This window comes from Macrobrachium rosenbergii, chromosome 25, assembly GCF_040412425.1.
Source record: "Macrobrachium rosenbergii isolate ZJJX-2024 chromosome 25, ASM4041242v1, whole genome shotgun sequence".
Classification (NCBI taxonomy): domain Eukaryota; kingdom Metazoa; phylum Arthropoda; class Malacostraca; order Decapoda; family Palaemonidae; genus Macrobrachium; species Macrobrachium rosenbergii.
This window is the reverse complement of record NC_089765.1, coordinates 29,072,559-29,092,229: the sequence shown is the minus strand read 5'-3', so window position 1 is coordinate 29,092,229 and position 19,671 is coordinate 29,072,559. Positions and strand designations below refer to the sequence as shown.

At 42.6% G+C, this 19,671-nt stretch overlaps 1 protein-coding gene across 4 annotated transcripts in view; it reads left to right on the top strand.

Annotated features, from left to right (window-relative positions):
- LOC136852520 (kelch domain-containing protein 3) overlaps positions 1-19,671 on the top strand; it is a 145,245-nt gene that overhangs the window by 79,845 nt on the left and 45,729 nt on the right. For all 4 annotated transcript variants that reach the window (XM_067127220.1, XM_067127221.1, XM_067127222.1 and 1 more), the window contains exon 2: positions 18,948-19,103. In XM_067127220.1, coding sequence (XP_066983321.1) covers positions 18,953-19,103 — 151 coding nt within the window. In that variant the 5' untranslated portion in view covers positions 18,948-18,952. The remainder of the gene's footprint in view (positions 1-18,947; positions 19,104-19,671) is intronic.

The following is a 19,671-nucleotide window of genomic DNA, read 5'->3' as shown; positions in this document are numbered from 1 at the left end:
TTTTCATCATGCGGTGATACTAAAAACCAAGAAAAACAAATGCACAGCTTACCTAATTCAAAATCACTTAGGTCTGATCTTGAGGGTTCCAGGCCTGGTTTTTTTTTTGCAGCATTTTGCAACTCGCAAAGCCTAGGCTCAGGTCTTATTGTCTTCGGTCAAGTAAATAAATCTGAGCTGGTGGACGTTAGGTGGATTTTGAGCAGGTAGATACGTCTTACACACTCCAGAAAAATCTCTTAATGACCCTTCCTGGTATAGCCAATCAAGCTATTCACTATTATTATTAAGAAATTGTGGTAGAGTTGAATAAAATGCTACACTTGGCGAGTTTCACTTGTAGAGAGTCATAAAATTTCCTGATGATCTCATTGCAATTAATTTTTGCAGTCGAAAAAGAAGAGAATGGTTGAATGCAGGTCAGGGCATGGGTACAATGATCCTTCAATTATCTGTATTCACATTATACAAACTTGAACAATATCTAGATGTAACTGATCCCCACGGACCCAAGATATGTATACTATATGATACATACAAATTTTATAAAAATTGAAAAAGCACACGCTGGTGATTGGGAATGCTGTGAAGGTCAAAGGAAGAGTTGGTAACACTGCTTACATTCATAAACAGACTGAGAAAAGGTTTTGGGGCTTGTGGGGGGTTGGGGAAGGAGTTTCCAAGGGGGGAGGCATTTGGAAGGTTTGGCAGGATGGAAAGGGCAGCAGTTGGCAACACTGCCCTGGGAGAGAGACGTGTTAATAATGCTGCTCACAGGCATGAGCATGCAGAGAAAGGGTTATGGGGTGGGGGCAGGTGGCCAGGGAAGGAGTTTCCCAGACAGGGAGGGGGTGGGAATGCAGTGTGAGATGGGTGGAGAGGGGTAGGCAGACGTTTTGACTTTAGTGCCTTTACTTTATGTTGTATCATATTTGCTTTTCACATTCTGTTAAAGGATATCACTGTAACTTGCTGTACAGTAATCATGCACAAAGCAAAAGAGAGAGGTATAACATTTGATACTACACTAAGAAACTCCCCAACATACATTCAGCTTAAAACATATACTGTAAATACTGTACAGTATACACACCTACTTTTCTCCCCTCCCCTACCATTTCTCATTTTTTTTGGTGCATTGTCATAACATGTTATATGCCACATTGTTTATTGCTGTTAGTGGGTTGATGCAGATACACCATCAGTTCCATAGCCTATGGTAGAAGGTGCTAGAGTGGGCAAGCTCTCATGTTTTTGTAAGCTTCCTGCTATAGGCAGAAATGCATGTCATTACACGTCATTGTGATTGTATGGTTCTAGTGGCTAATGGACATAAGCATCATAAACATATCTTTCTCGGTAACAAAGAGCATTTTCCCTCTGTCCAGTCATGTGCAATGAGTCGCTTTTTTTAATGGTTTCTGCCGTGCCTACATCATTGCAGGTGTTGTTATTACTATGTTTTGTGCTATATATACTGTGTATGGCCCCATCTTGTCCCAAGAGAGTGAGGAAGGTGTTGATCCTTCAAAAGAAGCGTAAAATTGTTGTGAGACTCAAGGCAGATTGGTCTATGGCATGTATCATAAAGGAGTATGGCATTGCATGGTTAACCTTGCAGGATGTCAAAAGTTCCAAGGACAGGCTGAAGGAGTAATTGACAGACTTAGGGAAGAAGACGTCAAGAAGTCGAGTTTGCAAGGCCATCTTAAGGACATTGAATAGTCGACCTTTATCTGGTTTTGTCACTCGAAGGGCAGCTGGCAAGCACATTCTAAGTGCCGAGTGGAAGGCTGCAGCTTTGAAGTTTGCAGGCCTGCATGGGGTTGCGGACTTTGAGGCATTCGAAGGTTGGCTGTGTTAATCCAAGATTGGACTTGGGCTTTCTAAGTAGAAGACTCATGGCAAAGCTTTGGGTGCCTCTGAGGAGGAAATAAGAGGATCTTTGCCACATCATGATGACCAGGTCCCTCTAGGCACCTCAGGGCCCCTTCCAACCGGTTTGCCACTTCTTGACATGGAGGTACTGGACCTCGATGATACATTGTTGTTGGAGGGGGAGTACTTGTAAACCACTTTGCAAGTTTTTAAAAGTGACAACGTATGCAGTTTTGGCACTGCACAAAGGTAAGTGGGAGAGAAAAAGTTGTTTTATTCTTGTCTGTTATTATTTATACTATTGTGTTAAGACAAGATAGGAAAAAGAAAGTGATAGTAATACCATGTCATTCAGTAGTGAACACCTGTATTGTGAGAGAGAGAGAGAGAGAGGTGGGGAATAGAGAGTTGCTTTTTTTTTTTTAGAAAGTGTATTACAGCACTTTATACAGAATATTGTATTACAAATATGGGAAAATAAGGTAGCTATTTGCCTTTTGCATAAAGTTTTTAGTTTAAAATGTGATTTTTGTTGCTTATAAGCATATTTAGTGTACTTTTCTGCCATAAAATGGCAGTCAATGACTTGGGAGAACTTTGTCAGATAAATGGTTTTATGGGTGGTTTATAAAAAATAACTTTTATTCATTGACTTTTTTTTCATTTGGAGGCAGTGTAAAGGAAATATAGCCTGGGTCCATTGCTCTGCAAAGTAACTAGTTTTGGTAGTGGAGAATGGCAAGAAATGTTAACCTACTACTGCCTCTTCGCCTTCGTGAATCTTCTTACTCCTTTCAGTGAGGGGCAGCTGTGCATGGGAAGGTTATTGATCAAAATGCCTATCCTTACTACAGTGACTCTGCCAACTGCTGTTGCTGGGAGCTCAACACTATTGAGCCTCCAGTACTGGTCATCCTTCCCGTGGGAAATGCCCACACAGCTTCATCCATAGCCTCATCCTGCAAAGGTGATTAAGACGTGGCTAGAGGACAGGAGAAGAAGCAGATGCGCCCTCCTCCTCCTCCTTCCTCCTCCTCCCTCCTCCTCCTCCTCCTCCCTCCTCCTCCTCCTCCTCCTCCTCCTCCTCCTCCTCCTCCTCCTCCTCCTCCTCCTCCTCCTCCTCCTCCTCCTCCTCCTCCTCCTCCTCCTCCTCCTCCTCCTCCTCCTCCTCCTCCTCCTCCTCCTCCTCCTCCTCCTCCTCCTCCTCCTCCTCCTCCTCCTCCTCCTCCTCCTCCTCCTCCTCCTCCTCCTCCTCCTCCTCCTCCTCCTCCATGTGTAGGTAGAAAAGAGGTCCTAGAAGCTCACTCACAAGAAGTCCCATAAGCCCTTGAGTAAGCATGTTTGTCAAGCTCGGGGGGGCCATGGTGTTTGTCCATCTGCAGGTGTTATATCTGCTGTAGGCAGGGCTGATGCAAGTCTCAGTGAGCGAGTTTTGTACCCAAGGTTGGGCCACACACTCTCAGACATAATGAATGCTAAACACCCCTGTTTGCCAGAAGCACACATGGTAGAGCTCAGTGGGTGGGCGGTCCCCAGACCATGTACCTACATTCAAGGGTTTCATGTTTTGACAAGTCTCCTGTGTATGGTGGTCACAAGTACTAGGACAATCTCTTTGCCTGTGACTGTGCTGCACCCTGGCTGCTTGTGGTTTGCTACAGGCCTTGGAGTGTGAGTGCACAGTAAAGCCTTGCATGCTCTTCCTTCGCCTACTAATTTGGCTTCCACTGAACATAGTGAGGAGCTACAACCTACATGGGATGGATAGCCATGGCTCTAAACTCTGTTTCCTGCATAAGTTGTTAGTGGCCCGCAGTACTTCAACTGGTGTCGATGGTACAGATTGTGTGCCGTAGTCCTGTGAATGAGCATACGGAGAGTGTATGGGAACCTTCTTGCTGATTATGTACATTCATGCATTATCTAAAGCATATGTGTTAGAGTCACTGCTGTTTTCTTGCTTTGTGCATGGAGTCTCTGGAACTTGCATGTGTAAACAGTGGGTGCTCAGACAGAACGACTGCACTTGGCCTTACACCCGTGCTTCTCTTAAAGCTTGCAAAGTGGAGGCACCTCTACTGTCTTGCTATCATTAACTTCTCACTTGGTTGTGTGCAGTTCCCAGACCATGACATGCAGATGGTGTTTAAATACTAGTGTTCTTCATTTGACAGTTCTCACAAATACTGGGACTTTGTGTGTATGTGTGTGAACTCTCAATGTATGGGTACGCAGTCCACAGGTCGTGCATCTGTGACAGATGGTTCATGGTATTGTAGTGAGCCATGAACATATGGTTAGGCATGTACTCAGGCTGTTTCCAGTTCACCCAAGGAATGGTTATGCAAGTTTTGCATGCAAGTGCTCATCCACAGCTTCTAGTCGTTTAGATAACTTTGGGAAATGAACCACGATTTCAGGCAACTGGAGTTAGTCTCAAAATTGTTATACTGTACAGTAATATGACAGTTTATAGGATTTTGGATCATAATTTCAAGTGGTTACGATTTTCTGGAATTTTTTTTTTTTTTTTTTTTTTTTTTTGATGATTGTTACTGCTAAGTATGATCTTTTGGTCCATGGTCTGAGAACGTTTGACAGGGAAGGCTTGAGAGTCACCGTTCTTTTGAGAGAGATTCCTTTTCTTGCTTTAGGAAATATGCAAAACTGAGTTTCATATACAGTATGTAACTTACCAAGTAATTACTATACAAAGCTATACTTTTCCTCTTGCGCGGCAGTTAAAAATTTGAAGTTCGCAGTAGGGATTCATTTGTTTATAGTGTAGGTAACTACCCCGTCCTCTGTTGGGGAACAATAGGTACAACGTAACAGAGATTGTCACTTCTTTTCTGCCGGCTCCGACATAACATCGAATGCTTTGGTGGTTGAATTTGAGGTTTTTTCTTCGCTTTTCCCAAGGATTTGGTGACGTACTGATTGCTTTTGGTAGTTTTTTCAGCTTATTCTAGTGGATTTTCTGAAATTTCTTTTTGTGATGTCCGATTCCAGTCCACCAAGCATTAGATATTGTAGGGAGGGTTGAAAAACCCAGTTGACCAAAGTAACCTATGATAGTCATATGATACGTGCAAAATGTAAAGGACAAGAGTGTTCAATAGATCTCACTTTTGCTGAATGTGATGGATGGGATGAGAAGAAATGGAAGGTTCTTAGGTCTCATTTGGATAAATTAGATAGAGATAGGAAGAGAAAGGCAGCTGTTAGAGCCAAAAGTAGAGCTCAAACTGTAGAATCTGCTACTAACGTTCAACTCACTGGCTGCAACATTCCTTCTTCTCCTGCCCTGTCGAGAGTAAATTTGATCGCAAATTCAGTCTTGTAGTTAATACTGTGTCACAGTTGGGTGAATCGCTTAAAGTCCTCATGGATGAAGTATAAAGTATTAAACAAGCACCAGTGCAAGTGCCAGTGTCAGTGCCAGTGGAGGAGGTGACTGTCCATCCCACTGACGCTCCCAGATGAAGGTCACTGTCACACTCCCATGGTCCTGGGAGTAGAAATACCGGAGATCCAAAGGAGGTCAGCAGGTCTGCCCGCGGGCAGTCTCCCCCCCCTCATTTGATTCAGTGCTTTGTGGTTCTGACAGCTGTTGGAAAGGCGTCAAAGTGAGCGCCCACCAATTATCATCTGACTCCGATAGTGACTCTAGTGCGAATAAGAGGCGTTTTTGGCGCTTCTCGGGAGAATCTCATCCCTTGAAGAGGTGTCATTATAGAGAAGCCTCTCCCATTTCACTAAAGTGTTTTAGAGACCCTTCTGCGCCCGCAACCAGGTTGCAATATGTGGCGCAGCCCTGTTCACCATTCGCCCGAGCGTTCTCATGCAGAACTTCAGTGCTCAGGTCTTAAGTGCTCTTCTAAGAACCGCTCTTCTTTTTGGCACCCACATGAACGGCCAGATGGTTTGCCTGAGCGCCTCCCGGTCTTCGAGCACCCATCGCGTACTCCCAAGCACGCATCTTGGACTCCAGAGTACCTGCCTCGCTCCCCTGAGTGCCCTCCTCAAGTCAGCTCGGTGCCATCTTCTAAGCGCTCAGCGCCAGCCGCCAACTGACCGCCCGACTTCTACTGAACGCCCACCTATGTCTACTTTACCTGCTCTCATGCCTGAAGATCCTTCTTATGCCCACATTAAGAAGCAGTTAGAAGATGTACTAGGCCTACTTCATAAGGCTCCCACTTCGCATAAGCCTTCTCAAGACCTTGTGTTGTCTCCTGTTTCTTCAGAAGAGGAAGAAGTAGTACACGAGCCTCCTCCTACAGCATATACTTCCCTGATGAGGCATATTTTGGTAACCTTCCCCTCTCACTTCCAACCAACTGCTCCAGTGTCGCCCGCTTTCATGTTTCTGATGAGGAACCAAGCGGATTCTAGTTCGCTCCTACCTAAGATGGCTCTCTCTTCATCTGCAAGAAAGTCGCTCAAGGAGGTAGAGGATTGGTTGTCAGTGAAGAGGGAGCAAGGGAAGGCTGCTTTTGCCTTTCCCCCTGCAAGACTGATGCCCAGGAGATATCTCTCCTACTCAACTGGAGAAGCTCTGTCCTTTGGAGGTGCTGCCTCTTCCCAAGGTGACTTCTCAGGTTTGATAGACTTGGCCCAACGTTCGGTGTTTTCATCTGATAAGGTTTTCTTCGCTGCATCAGAGTTCGACCACCTTGTGAAGCACTTGTTCAAAGTACTGGAAGTGTTTAGCTTTCTGGACTGGTCGATAGGAGCGCTTGCTAGAAAAATTGAAGATCATGACGTTTTAGCGGCCAACTTATCAGCGGATTGGCTGGACGTGTTATCCTATTCAGATAAGGCAGTAAGGGATGACTCCTCTGAAGTAGCGGGTCTTTTTGCCATCGGAGTATTGAAGAAGGAACTTGTGGTGCTCCTTCACTACGCAGGGAGTGATGTCTGTCCAGAAGTCTGGGGTTTTGTACTCTCCCTTGGACAAAGTATTTGTTCCCTCAATCAGCGGTTAAGGAAATTGCCACCTATTTGCAGAAAAAATCAACCCAAGACCTGCTGGCACAATCATCGAAGCGCCCCAAGGATCTTTCTGCCTTTTCTGTTAGATCTGTCTCTCTTCTGCAGCAGCACCCCTTGGTGGGGGCGGGTGTGTAGGGGCTTTTTTATTTGACACAATTGGTGCAGAATGATGGGAACAGATTCAGAGGTTAAAGAAAACTCTTTTCACCTACCCTAATTTATTAACGTTAATATTACAGTGGCCTGAAGACCTTCAAACAGAATCTTATCCTAATTTTATTTACATTTGCCACAGTTTAGCAAATATCGTCTCTCAATACTTAACGTAACTTATTTCCTACATATCTCTAACCAAAATAATCTTCCTATGCTTAACTTAGCCTAACTTAATACTGTACCATCAGTAGTCAAAATTATGATCAACAAATAATCCACCTCTGGCATATATCCCATTCAAGTTCCTTATCATTCTCAGCACTTCATCTCAGAATAATCCAAGATAATCATGAAAGTCAACACACAATTTGGGGATCACTAAGGAGTTTATTTTAGCTATGACATCCAAGCTTAGGGCAGAAATTACTTTGGAATTTCTTCATGCAGTCTTTTTCTACACCAAAGCCCTTCTCTCCCTCCAAATGAGAATCTGAGGTCTCATTCACAATAAAATCAGCCTACAGATATTAAAGCACTTTCTCTAACCCTGATCCCATTTAGGACAGTCATTGTCTTAAGTACGGTAACTGACACAAAACTTCACACTAAGGCACTTAAATGGTTCGGTCTCACCAACTGTTCAACTGCTTTGGTAGTTGCCAATATCAATTTCCTTTTTCAGGTAAAGCTTCTTCCGGTTGAGATGAAGGGAAGCCAATTACTCTACTGTATCACACTCAAGCAAACTGCAAATAGAAAAGAAAAAAACAACATGAAAACATACATCAGACATTCATAACAAAAACCCAAAATAAACATAATAAAAAAAACATAACAACAACAAAAATGAAACAGTCAAATCACAAAAATCATCTTTCATCACACAAACCCAAACTTAGCCTACCACAGGGGGAAAAAGAGTTTCTCAAGACCCCGCTCTAAGGTGCGTTTCTCCGCGAGGTCCATCAAGAGGACCCCAGCCAAGACCTCTGCCAAAAAGTGACTCATCTATCCTTTGTGTGCCTGTGGGGGCCAGACTCTCCCTCTTTTGGAAGAGGTGGAGTGCCAGAGGCGTGGAACCGTGGACGGTCAAGGTTCTCAAAGAGGGTTACTCGATCCCTTTCTTAGAGTACCCTCCTCTTGTGAATTCGCCGATCGCAGTGACAGCATGGAGGAAATGTCATCCCTCCTAAGGAAAAGGGCCATAGAGGTAGTGGAGAACCGAACTTCCAGAGGATTCTACAACCACTTGTTCATGGTCCCCAAGTCATCAAGGGGATGGAGACCTGTCATTGATGTAACTGCTTTGAACTTCTTCATACAGAAGACGAAGTTCAAGATGGAGACAAATCAGTCGGTGTCATCCTCCATCCAACAGGGCGACTGGATGGTAACATTTGACATGCAGGACGCGTATTTGCACATTCCAGTACATCTGGAGTCCAGGAAATACCTGAGATTTGTCTTCAGGGACAGAATCTTCCAGTTTTGTGCTCTTTGTTTCCGTCTCTCCACTACCTCACAGGTATTCACGCGAGCCCTATCCCCTTGCGAGATGGCTTCATCTCCTAGGTATTAACATAAGCTTATACCTAGACAACTGGCTCCTCCACTCCCCGTCACAGGAGCAATGCACAAAGGATCTGCAGACTACCCTTCTTCTTGCCGAGGAACTTCAACTTATAATAAATCAAGAAAAGTCTCAACTAGCCCCAACTTAGGAGATTCTCTATTTGGGGATGAGGATCAACTTTCTGAGTTTTTGGGCTTTTCCCTCCCCAAAGAGGATAGAGTCCTGCCTTCAGGTGATACAGGACCTTCTTTCGCTTCCAGTTTGCTCAGCGAATCTAACGAGTCTGCTGGGAACCCTCTCATCCCTTTAATATTTTGTAAAGCTAGGAAGACTTCATACGAGGCCCCTTCATTTCTTTCTGCAAGCAAGCTGGGACAGAAGAAAGCAACCAGACACAGCGACGTTCCCAGTCACAAACAAGATAAAGGAGGATCTCTGGTGGTGGACATCCAGGGACAGACTTTTAAAGGGAAAATCTCTGCATCTGCTGAGTCCCGACCTCTCCTTTTATGCAGGGATGGGGAGCTCTACTGGACACTCTGGAAGCTTCTGGCACATGGTCTCCTGAGCAAAGGAAGCTTCACATGAATGCCAAAGAGTTGTCTGCCATTCATCTGGGCCTCAAGCATTTTGTGAAAGCATTAGCAAACAGAATCATGTTGGTACATTCCAACAATACCACGACTTTCTCCTATGTCAGGAATCGGTGGAACCCACTCATTCTTCCTTTGTCAGGCAGTAAAGGAGCTACTCATTTGGACAGATCAGAATCGGTTCAGGCTTACTACCAGATTCATTCAAGGGAAGATGAACGTCTTGGCAGACGGTTTAAGTCAATGAGGTCAAGTCCTCACGACAGAGTGGGTCCTGAACTTGAGGTCTGCAACAGCCTGTGGAAGTTGTGGGGCAGGCCGACAGTCGACCTGTTCACCACATTGAAGAATTACCATCTTCCTCTTTTGTGTTCACAAGTCCTGGACCCTCAGGCATGGGTGACAGATGCCATGCTGATAGAATGGTTGAACCTGGACCTCTATGCCTTCCCCCCATTCAACATAGTGAGGGGGTGTTCTCAAAAGACTCACAGCGATGTATCAGTGACCCTGATAGTGCCCTTTTGGCCTCTCAAAGAAAGGTTCCTGGACCTTCTAAAGCTTCTTGTGGACTTTCCAATGTTACTTCCTCAAAGTCCACATCTTCTCAAACAGCCTCATCTTTGGAATTCAATCAAGGACTATCTGCTCTAGCTCTGACAGGCTTCAGACTATCTGGAGACTTGTCAGAGTAAAGGGTTTTTCAAAGCAAGCTGCGGAAGCTATTTCTAGATGTAGACATAAGTCTACCAGCTGAGTCTGCCAGGACAAGTAGTCCATCTTCCGCAGGTGGTGCAGTAGCAATAACATCTCATTTGCTAGAACCACTGTGACCCAAATAGCAGACTTCCATCTTTTTCTCAGGACCTCCAAGGGACTCTATCCTTCGACTATTAGGGGGTACATGTCTATGCTGGGATCAGTTTTCAAGCATAGAGGAGTGGACTTGGCCTCTAATAAAGACTTGGCAGATCTGATTAAGTCTTTTGAGACTGCTAAATCGGTGAATGATGACTCTTGTGTCATGGAACCCGGACATAGTACTTACATGGTTAACAGGTCTAGCCTTTGAGACTCTCTGTACCATTTCACTCAAGAATTTAACAAAGAAGACTTTTTCTAGTAGCCTTGGCCACTGCCAAGAGGGTAAGCGAGTTGCAGGCTATAGACAAGCACATCTGTTTCTCTAAGGGAGATGCTGTCTGCACCTTTGTGCTTCTCTTCTTAGCTAAGAGCGAGTCCCCGTCAAATCCCTGGCCATGCTCGTTCTCTATTAAAAACCTCATGAACATTCTAGGACCAGAGGAGGAGAAAAGGATCCTTTGCCCAGTGAGGGCGCTGACGTATTCCTTAGACAGGACGAAGAGGATCAGAGGCCCTGCCAGTAACCTCTGGTGTTCCGTCAAGAACCTATCGAAACCTATGTCTAAGAATGGGCTGTCCTTTAAGGTGAGAGGACATGATATTAAGGCTGTTGCCACTTCATATACCTTTAGGCATAGTATGTTGCTCTCAGCAATCCTCCAGTCGACATGCTGGAAATGCAATTCCATTTTTGCCTCACACTGTCTAAAAGAAATTGAAACGATGTACGAAAACAGCAGTACCTAAGGTCCATTGTCGTGGCTGGCTCGGTGTTGGGGGAAGAAGCATAGGAAGCAACCCTTCCCATCTGTAACTTCTTCACCTTGAATTTTTTTGGGTGTTGAGTTCTCTTGGGGAGCCTGGGGTGTACCTGTATCCAGAGTGCCCACCAGTCTGTGGTAGTAGTATGACGGTTTTTAATTTTTATTGTTGTTGGCGTGGGTAACTATTTTATTTGGTCTATTGTATTTTGGTACGTGGCAAGGGCAGTTTTTTCTCTGTTGCTTTGTGGGTGTTCAGAAGACTCCTTCACTCCAAAGCCCCCCCCTCTCAAAAGTAGGGACTTATCACGGCTATTCCGCTAAGTTGCTACAGATCAAGATGAGCACAGACCAAGGCAGTAATCATCTACTGTGGCTGTCTTACCAGGTAAGGTTACAACAAGTATTTTACCAATGCTAACAAATTTTTATGTTGCAATTTCATCCTCATATCTGATTGTTTTTGGAACAGAATATGTTCATTTATCCCACCACCTATCAATGTGGGATTCAGCTCTGTAATTACTTGGTAAGTTACATATATAAAAATGGTATTATCATAATAAAATTAAGTTTCATACATACTTACCAAGTAATTACAACATCAGAGCCTCTGATGGACATTAAGCACAAAAGAAGTGACAATCTCTGTTATGTTGTCCCTATTGTTCCCCAATAGAGGGTGGGGTAGTTGCCTACACACTATAAACAAACGAATCGCTAATTCGAACTTCAAATTTTGAACTGCTGTGCGGGTGGAAAAGTATAGCTATGTAATTACTGTACTTGGTAAGTATATATGAAACTTAATTTTATTTTGAAAATACCATTTTTATATAATTAACTTATCAAGTAATTACATAGCTATACTGTACTGTAGTTTCAAACTTGCGCGGTAGCTTAAATTCAAAATTCGCGGTAGCGTTTCATTGTTTAGTGTAGGTGACCAGTCCCGCCCACTAACAGGAATGCTAGGAACAGCTTTGCAGACAACTTCATTCTGTTTCTGCTGAGCTTGATATAAACATCGGGTGTTTGCAGCAGCTTTGCTCATTATTTTCCAGTTGTACATATTACTGGATTTCGGTGAAGTACAGTATTATCACTTATTTCAAATAGCCTTCAAGCTTGAAAGTTTTCAGGGTCAGTTATTTCTGGTTTTGTTATTATAATGTCTGATTCAGGTTTATAAATTTTTCGCCACTGTAGCAAAGTTGCAACAAATATTAATTATCTTATCACTTATTTTGCAGAGATCTGAAGAATTGTCAGGGCAGGAATGTAGTAAGTAGAGATTTTGTGCTGATTATTGTGGTTGGAATGAGCTTAGGAAGAGAAGACATTCTAGATAGCCAAGAATCCTGCTCCAAGCTCCTGTCTCCAGCTCGCTTGACGCCAACTACAGAGCACTCAGTGCCTGCTCTCATACACCTGGCGCCATCTCCCGGACTCTTGGCGCCAACTCTTCCCTCTCTCTCTCTCCTGCCATTAGCTTTCCTGCCTTTTTCCACTTACTCCCATGCCTGGCTCCCTTGCTTCCTTCCCGTGCCATTGCCAGTTTTAAGTTTTGGTTAACAGAAAATTAACCTAATGACAGTGAAATGTTGTGCTAGTGGAGGAGGTGGCTGCAAGGCCCATTGACGCTTCTAGATGGAAGGTCCCTGACAGACTCCCCTAAACCAGGGAGGAGGCATACTGGAAGTCCAAGGGAGGTTGGTGGGAGGTCCTCCTGGTAGTTCCCCCCTCGGGCTAGCCTGTTGCACATTCCCAGGTATTGACAGACAGCCATTAAAAAGGCATCTCACTGGATTTTGGTGCAGGAGATGGTTATCCAGCCCCTTGGATCTAGACCTAAAGTCCCTGCCATACTCCCCCAAACCTGGGAGGAGGCATACTGGCGGTCCAAGGGAGTCTGAGGGTGTTGCCCCTGGGTAGTTGCCTCCTAAGTCAAGCCTGTAGACATTCCCAAGTATCAGTAGACAGCCACTGGAAAGGCATCTTGTTGGATGTGTATTTTTATCTTCATTCTTCAACGTGACCTTTCGAAAGAAGTCCAAGACTGTCGCAAGAGTCCTTTTGGATATCAGTCTCCTCTCACTGATTTTCAGGCTTTTTCCGTCTGCCAAGAGAATTGCAGTTGCTTCAAACAGTCCACACCGGAACTGTAGTGGATGAACCTGGGACTCTGTCATCCTCAGAAACATAAGTCAAGTTAGGCAGACTTCATATTAGAGTTTTGCAATTCATCCAGTTCTGAGGATTTTGGCGCAGATGGAAAGTGCCATAACTTTTTTTGTTTCTTCATGGCCACTGAAGATGCACATATATGAAGGTCTTCATTTTGCACTTTCTTTCAAGCAGTAAGAAAACTAGTCTCGTCTCGCAGCCTTCCTACAGATTCACTGTGGTTCCTTCTGTCTCTTCCTCGGTTCAACTTCCATTGGAAAGGCAATACCTTCTCTCCTGGGCGCCCTTTTGTTGAATGATCTTACTTAGCCTCCGAGCAGGAAGAGAAAGCTCCACGAACCCTCTCAGACCAGCGTTTGTCTTTGAATAGAGGACGAAGTTCAAGATGGAGATGAACCAAACAGTCCTGTTATCCGTTCTCCAGGGTGATTGGATGAAAACGATGGATATACAGGAAGCATCCTTCCATGTCCCTGCCCGATGCTGGGGGTATCTCAGGCCCATCATGTGGAACACAGTCTCCCAGTACGAGGATCTGTGCTGTGTCCTCTATGGCACAAGTCTTCTCTCGAGTCCTTGCTCCCTTTGTATTTGACTTCATTTTCGGGGCATGAACATCAGTGTTTACTTGGACGACTAACTTCTTCAATTACCTTCGATGAAAGGTGCTCAAAGATTTTGAAGACAGGACCAACTGGGACAGGGAAACACAGCCGGACACATTTGTTTTTTCCCATACTCTGAATTAAAGTAGGACTTACAGTGGTTGTTGTCCGAACATAGACTTTTGGAAAGGAAGTTCCTTCATCCCATGAGCCCTGACTTAGACTTCTTCTCAGCGCCTTGGATCTAGGCTGGGGAGCCCGCTTCGGGAACCGGGAAATTTCCAGGACATGGTCCCCAGAAGAACGGATCTTTCACATCTTTGTCAGGGTGCTGAAAGCTTTACACTGAGGGCTTCAATGCTTCTTGAACCTAGTTCACACCTAGACTGTGGGAGTCCTTATGGTCAGGACCACAGTCCTGACGTATATATGTAAGCAAGAATTGAGTTTTCTAGTTAATCAACTATGAGTTCTGGCGGACGAACTGAACCGTCAAGAAACGTCCTTCTCACCAAGTGGACCTTGGATCCCCTGGTCTGACGGGATCTGTGGAATCTATGGGGCAGACCGACTTTGGTTTGGTTTGCCACCTCAAGGAATCATCACCTTCCTCTTTATCGTTCTTCAGCCCCAGTCCCTCTAGCATAGGCAACAAACACCATGCAGCAAGATCGGTCCAACCTGGACCTCTATGCCTTTCCATCCTTCAACAGGGTCAAGGAAGTGCTGAACAAGTTTCAGGCTCAACACAATATTACGATGACCCTCATAGCCATTCTGACCCATGAATAATGGGTTCCAAACCTGCTACGATTGTTGGCGGACTCACCAAGCGCTTTCCCCAAACCATGTCTTCTCAGACAACCTCGCCTCTAGAGATTACACCAAGGGTGGTCCACTCTTGCTCAGACAGACTCTAATCTGTCTGGAGGCTTGTCAATCGAAAGGGTTTTCAAGAGGTACTGCAGAGGCTTCTGCAGGATGCAGACGCCAATCTTCTAGCTTTGTCTACCAGTCCTACTGGAACGATTTTCTGAAGCTAATGTCTCAGACATGACGTCTCTTCTTCTGAGGCATCTGTGACCCAAATTACGGATTGCCTCTACTAACTGAGGAGATCTAAATCTCTCATATTCTGCCATTAAGGGCTATCGAACCATGCTTATTCAGTGTTTAAGCACAGGGACCTAGACCTTTAGTCATACCTAATCTGAAAGACCTCATCAAGCTTTTGACATGTCCAAGCAAGGAAGGAAATCCAGTGTCCTGGAACCTGGCCGTAATGTTGAAGTGCTTGACAAGTCCCTCTTTTGAACCCCTATATCCCTCTTTAAAAAACCTTACCCAGAAGACTATCTGTCCTATGGTGTTCTTTGCCTACTTTTAAATGGAAGCTACCTCATTAGCTTTCAGGCAAAATATGCTACTTACTTCCATTCTGCATCGACCTACTGGAAGTGTAATTGTTCTTCGCTTCTCACTATTTTTATTGAATCTGAAATTGTTTAAAATTTTGTAGTACCTTGCGTTCCTTTAGAGAAAGAAAACGAGACGCTCTTGTTGTCTTGTCCACTCCGATGGATGACGAACACATACGTGTTTGGAAGAGACGGCGTCAGGCTCTTACAAGATTTTCAGCAGAGTTAGTGCAGACATAATGAAAAAGTTTTTTCAAAAATTCACCATAAATCGAAATATTGTGCTAGAGACTTCTCGTTAGTTGCAAAATGAAGGTAAATGGTTGAATATTACTAGAATGTAAGAGTTTTAGCTTACAATTGCATTTTCGACCATTTCGGTCGAGTCAAAGTTGACCGAAGGTTGAAATTTTGGCACTTATCGTGATTTATATGAAAATATGTCAAAATTGATAAAAGCTACAACCATGAGTTATTTTTTGTTGTATTTACATGAAATTGCGCACATTTTCATATATAAAAATTGTGCAAAAGTTACGACAAAGTGACTAAAGAATTTCTGAGATTTTCAGCAGAGTTAGTGCGGACATAAAGAAAAAGTTTTTTCAAAAATTCACCATAAATCGAAATATTGTGCTAGAGACTTCTTGTTTGTTGCAAAATGAAGGTAAATGATTGAACATTACTAGAATGCAAGAGTTTTAGCTTACAATTGCATTTTTCGACCATTTCGGTCGAGTCAAAGTTGACCGAAGGTTGAAATTTTGGCACTTATCGTGATTTATGTGAAAATATTTCAAAATTGATAGAAGCTACAACCATGAGTTATTTTTTGTTGTATTCTACATGAAATTGCACACATTTTCATATATAAAACTTTAGGTAAACGCTAACAGAAAACAGTGCAAAAATTACGACAAAGTGACTAAAGAATTTCTGAGATTTTCAGCAGAGTTATCTGATGCTTTCTTTTGGGATAAGAAAGAAATTCGCGCATGCGCAGCTGGGTCACGCTTGTAAACAAAACAACAGCGTGATCTGTGAACTCCCAGCATCCCTCAAGGCGCGTGATTTAAAATTTTTCGCAAACGAGGCCTATAAGTATTTTTCCGCGAATATTTAAAAAAACTTTTTGTAGTTGACGTATTTTACATCCACTTGGCACCCGACAGACAATTTTTGTCAACGTAAAATACGTCCAGTTGGCGTTAAAGGGTTAATTTACACATGAAGGCTTGAAAACTTATAAATTACATAAAAAATTAAACATAAACACTTTTGCAGGGTTTCTCAGTATTCGCAAATGTTTGTGTGACTGTGAAAAACTCGTGTATGGCAATTAGTTAGGTTCCAATGAAAAGTTCGTGTGTCTGTGAATTCGTGCAACTCGAATCGCGCAAGTTCAGGGTATTATTGTATAGTATAAATGGATTCTGTAAGTGAAATAACGTGTTATAGGTATTTGGCAGTGTTTTCTCACTGAAGTATACGTATACGTACTGAGAGAGAGAGAGAATTATGGCACAAGAATTTTTTAATAAATTTATATATGGGAGATGGTGAGGACTAACCACAAAACTACGTAAACCAAGAACTTCCTGTAGTAAATCATTTTTTGTATTATAAATGTATTTGTACATAATCACGAAAATACTAACATGACGTAACAAATCTAGCATTCTGTTTGGAGTTACATGTCCCGTCATTCTAAACTACCCACGTATTTTGAATATGCCCTATACAGTAGTACAGTGCTATCATAATGTATGTACCTGTACAGTAAATATAATTTCAAAATCTTCTTACAACACAGGAAAACACCAATACTGTATACGTATAATGTGTGCCCAGTGCACTACAGTGTGCACAACAGTGCGCAAAGTTACGTAGGCCTAAGAAGACGTGCGTCTGAATGATGGGGGTTACTTATAGGAATAACAGTTGTAGGCTGGTACTTAATTTTGCAACATGACTTTGAAATGATATTAGGGTTTACTGTACTGGGATGATAGTCTGAGGTATATTTTTGTCTGAACTGTCAAGTTTGTTGATGAACTGGTAAAATAAGCAGTTATATGTGTTTTAGAGGTGCATGTAGCCTACTTAAGAGTGACAGTAGTAGGAGAGTATTTAATGTAAGGTTACTTTGGGTGTTTTGGGATAATGGTTTGGGGTGTATTTTATGTTTGAAATTATATTAAATTGTTTTAGTATGATAATTTAAGGTATATTTTTGTTTGAATGATCAAATTAAAGAGGGAAATAGCAAAATAGGCAGTTTTAAGTATTAGCGGATTTGAGGCGGGGGTTGATTTATTGCTCTACGAAAAAATCTGTGACGTAGTGAATTTTCCACACTCTATTTGGAGATACGTTCCACAAAAAAATCCGCGATTAACTGAAGCCGCAAGTGCTGAACTGGTATATAGCGGGAGTCCACTTTACTTTCTATGCATCCCAGTTTACTTGTGGTTCACTGCTGGCCCTAGAGTAAAGTCTTGAACATACCTGTTCTCTCATGGGCTCTACTAGTAGGGTTTCACCAAACAGAGTTCCGTGGAATGGATGACCACAGCTTGGAACCCTGTTCTGTACATGGTACTTGTGGTACTGATCATTTGCCACATTCCCGTGAGCAGTCACCGGAGCAGACTGGGTCTTCTTTCAAGAGAGAAGACCCAGCAGGTACCTCTGCTTTGTCTGTAATGGAGCCGTCTACCAGTTCATACCTCTCTTACAGAGAGGCAATAAAAAACCACTTTAAATTAATTTATGTATTAAAAAGTGTCCTCCCCCTTCTTTAAGGAAGTGGCAAGAAAGATGGTTGTCCCCCCTCATTGCCAATGATAAATATAAAAGCATTAATAGTAATAATGTTAGCTTCTGGCTTAAAAGTTCTAGCAGATACCAGAACGTTGACATTCTTTCAACTCGATTGAGGAGCTGGCTTACCAGCCTCACACATAAGTATATTTTAGATGGTAGCAGTGCCAGTGTATCTATTGTAACAGGTTACTGTCAGTTGAGCACATTATGCTGCACTGCTCCAGACTTATGAGCATCATGAGAAAATATGACCACCACTTGAAATCCTTAACTGAGATTTTGGGAGAAGAAATTTCAGTTGAGCCCCTTATGGTCCTTTTAACAGAAATTGGTAGTTTAATGGCATTTACATAATTGTTTTCAATACAGTATATATTATTTAAATGTATGATTTTTATACTTTGGCAGTGCTAGTCTGTTTGAGATTTTAATTTTTATTTTAGTAAAAAATCTTTTATATATATTCAGTGCTGTGATGGCTGAATGGCCTTCCTGTCCCCAGCATTAACCAAAATTCTTGCATGCATTCCTTGTTTGACTGAAGGGCTTGCATTTTATTATCATATTTACTCAGGTATCCACGTACCTCAGCTCCCTGAGATGTGGACGTGGGATTTTACTTCTTCATGCAAGAAGCCATGTGTTAGGTAGCTACTCAGGCATATGTAAACATGGTTTTTTGTTAAATGAATTTTTTTTAATGAAAGTTAATTAATACCAGCCCATCTATTTGTGCACTTGTGATATCTTCCTAGCCCCACACTTCACACTTTTGAGGTTAGTTAGGACAACAGAGATACCTTGCCCACCAGCAGTGGTACTGGGGTTCTTGAATGTCTGTTTGACCAATGGAGGACTTCTTTCTCAAATGGAGTGTGACTGGGAGTATTTGACTGCTCAGGTTTTGTGTATGTATGGTGATGGGTTTGTATTAAATGAAATGAACTTTCTTTTTTAAAGAATTTAACTTTTAGTATAAAACCAGTGGTTACCTGTGGAAATAATCTACTTTGTAGAGATGATATTTGTAGTTTTTTGTAGTAACATTATTTTAGAATATCTAATGAATCTATATTTTGACTTTCTAGGCAAGATGATGTGGACAGTGTCACTGGAGGGGGGCCCACAGCGTGTTAACCATGCCGCTGTTGCGGTGGGTGATAAAATTTATTCTTTTGGTGGCTATTGCACAGGAGAAAACTACAATACACTAAGAAATATGGATGTCCATGTTTTAGAAACAGGTAATACCTTTTTAAATTTTTTCACCTAGTGTTAAATTGAGGATGCAGGTTTTGGCAAAATATGAATACAATGTATTTCAATAAATGATATAGTAGCATAGCAGGCATTCTTTTTATAACACAGTATGGTTTTTTTATTCTCCTCTCTAATTGTTTATCATCCTCTTGAGATTCATTTGATAATTTTACAAAACAAGGGATAAGTGATACATCATAAGTAGATTAACACATAAATAATCCTTCAGTTATATGGGTTGACAGAGCCAAGGAGCCACCGGATAATGGTGAGTAAAAAATCTAGGGGTGTTCAAGGGCAACTTTGTATACTTCCTGACCTAACCTTGTCAGTGCCACATAACTGTAAACACTCAGTATGCTTATGAACAACAACCATCACACTTTAAACTGAAAACTTTATGCAAAAGGCAATTATCTATCTTTTTCCCCATACTTGTAACAAAATACACTGCATAGATACACTTTGAAAAAAAAACTAGTTGCCAAATCTTTTTTTACTTCCCAGCCCTTTTGCCCTCCTTCCCCAGCCATGTCTAGCAAGGAGGGAAGG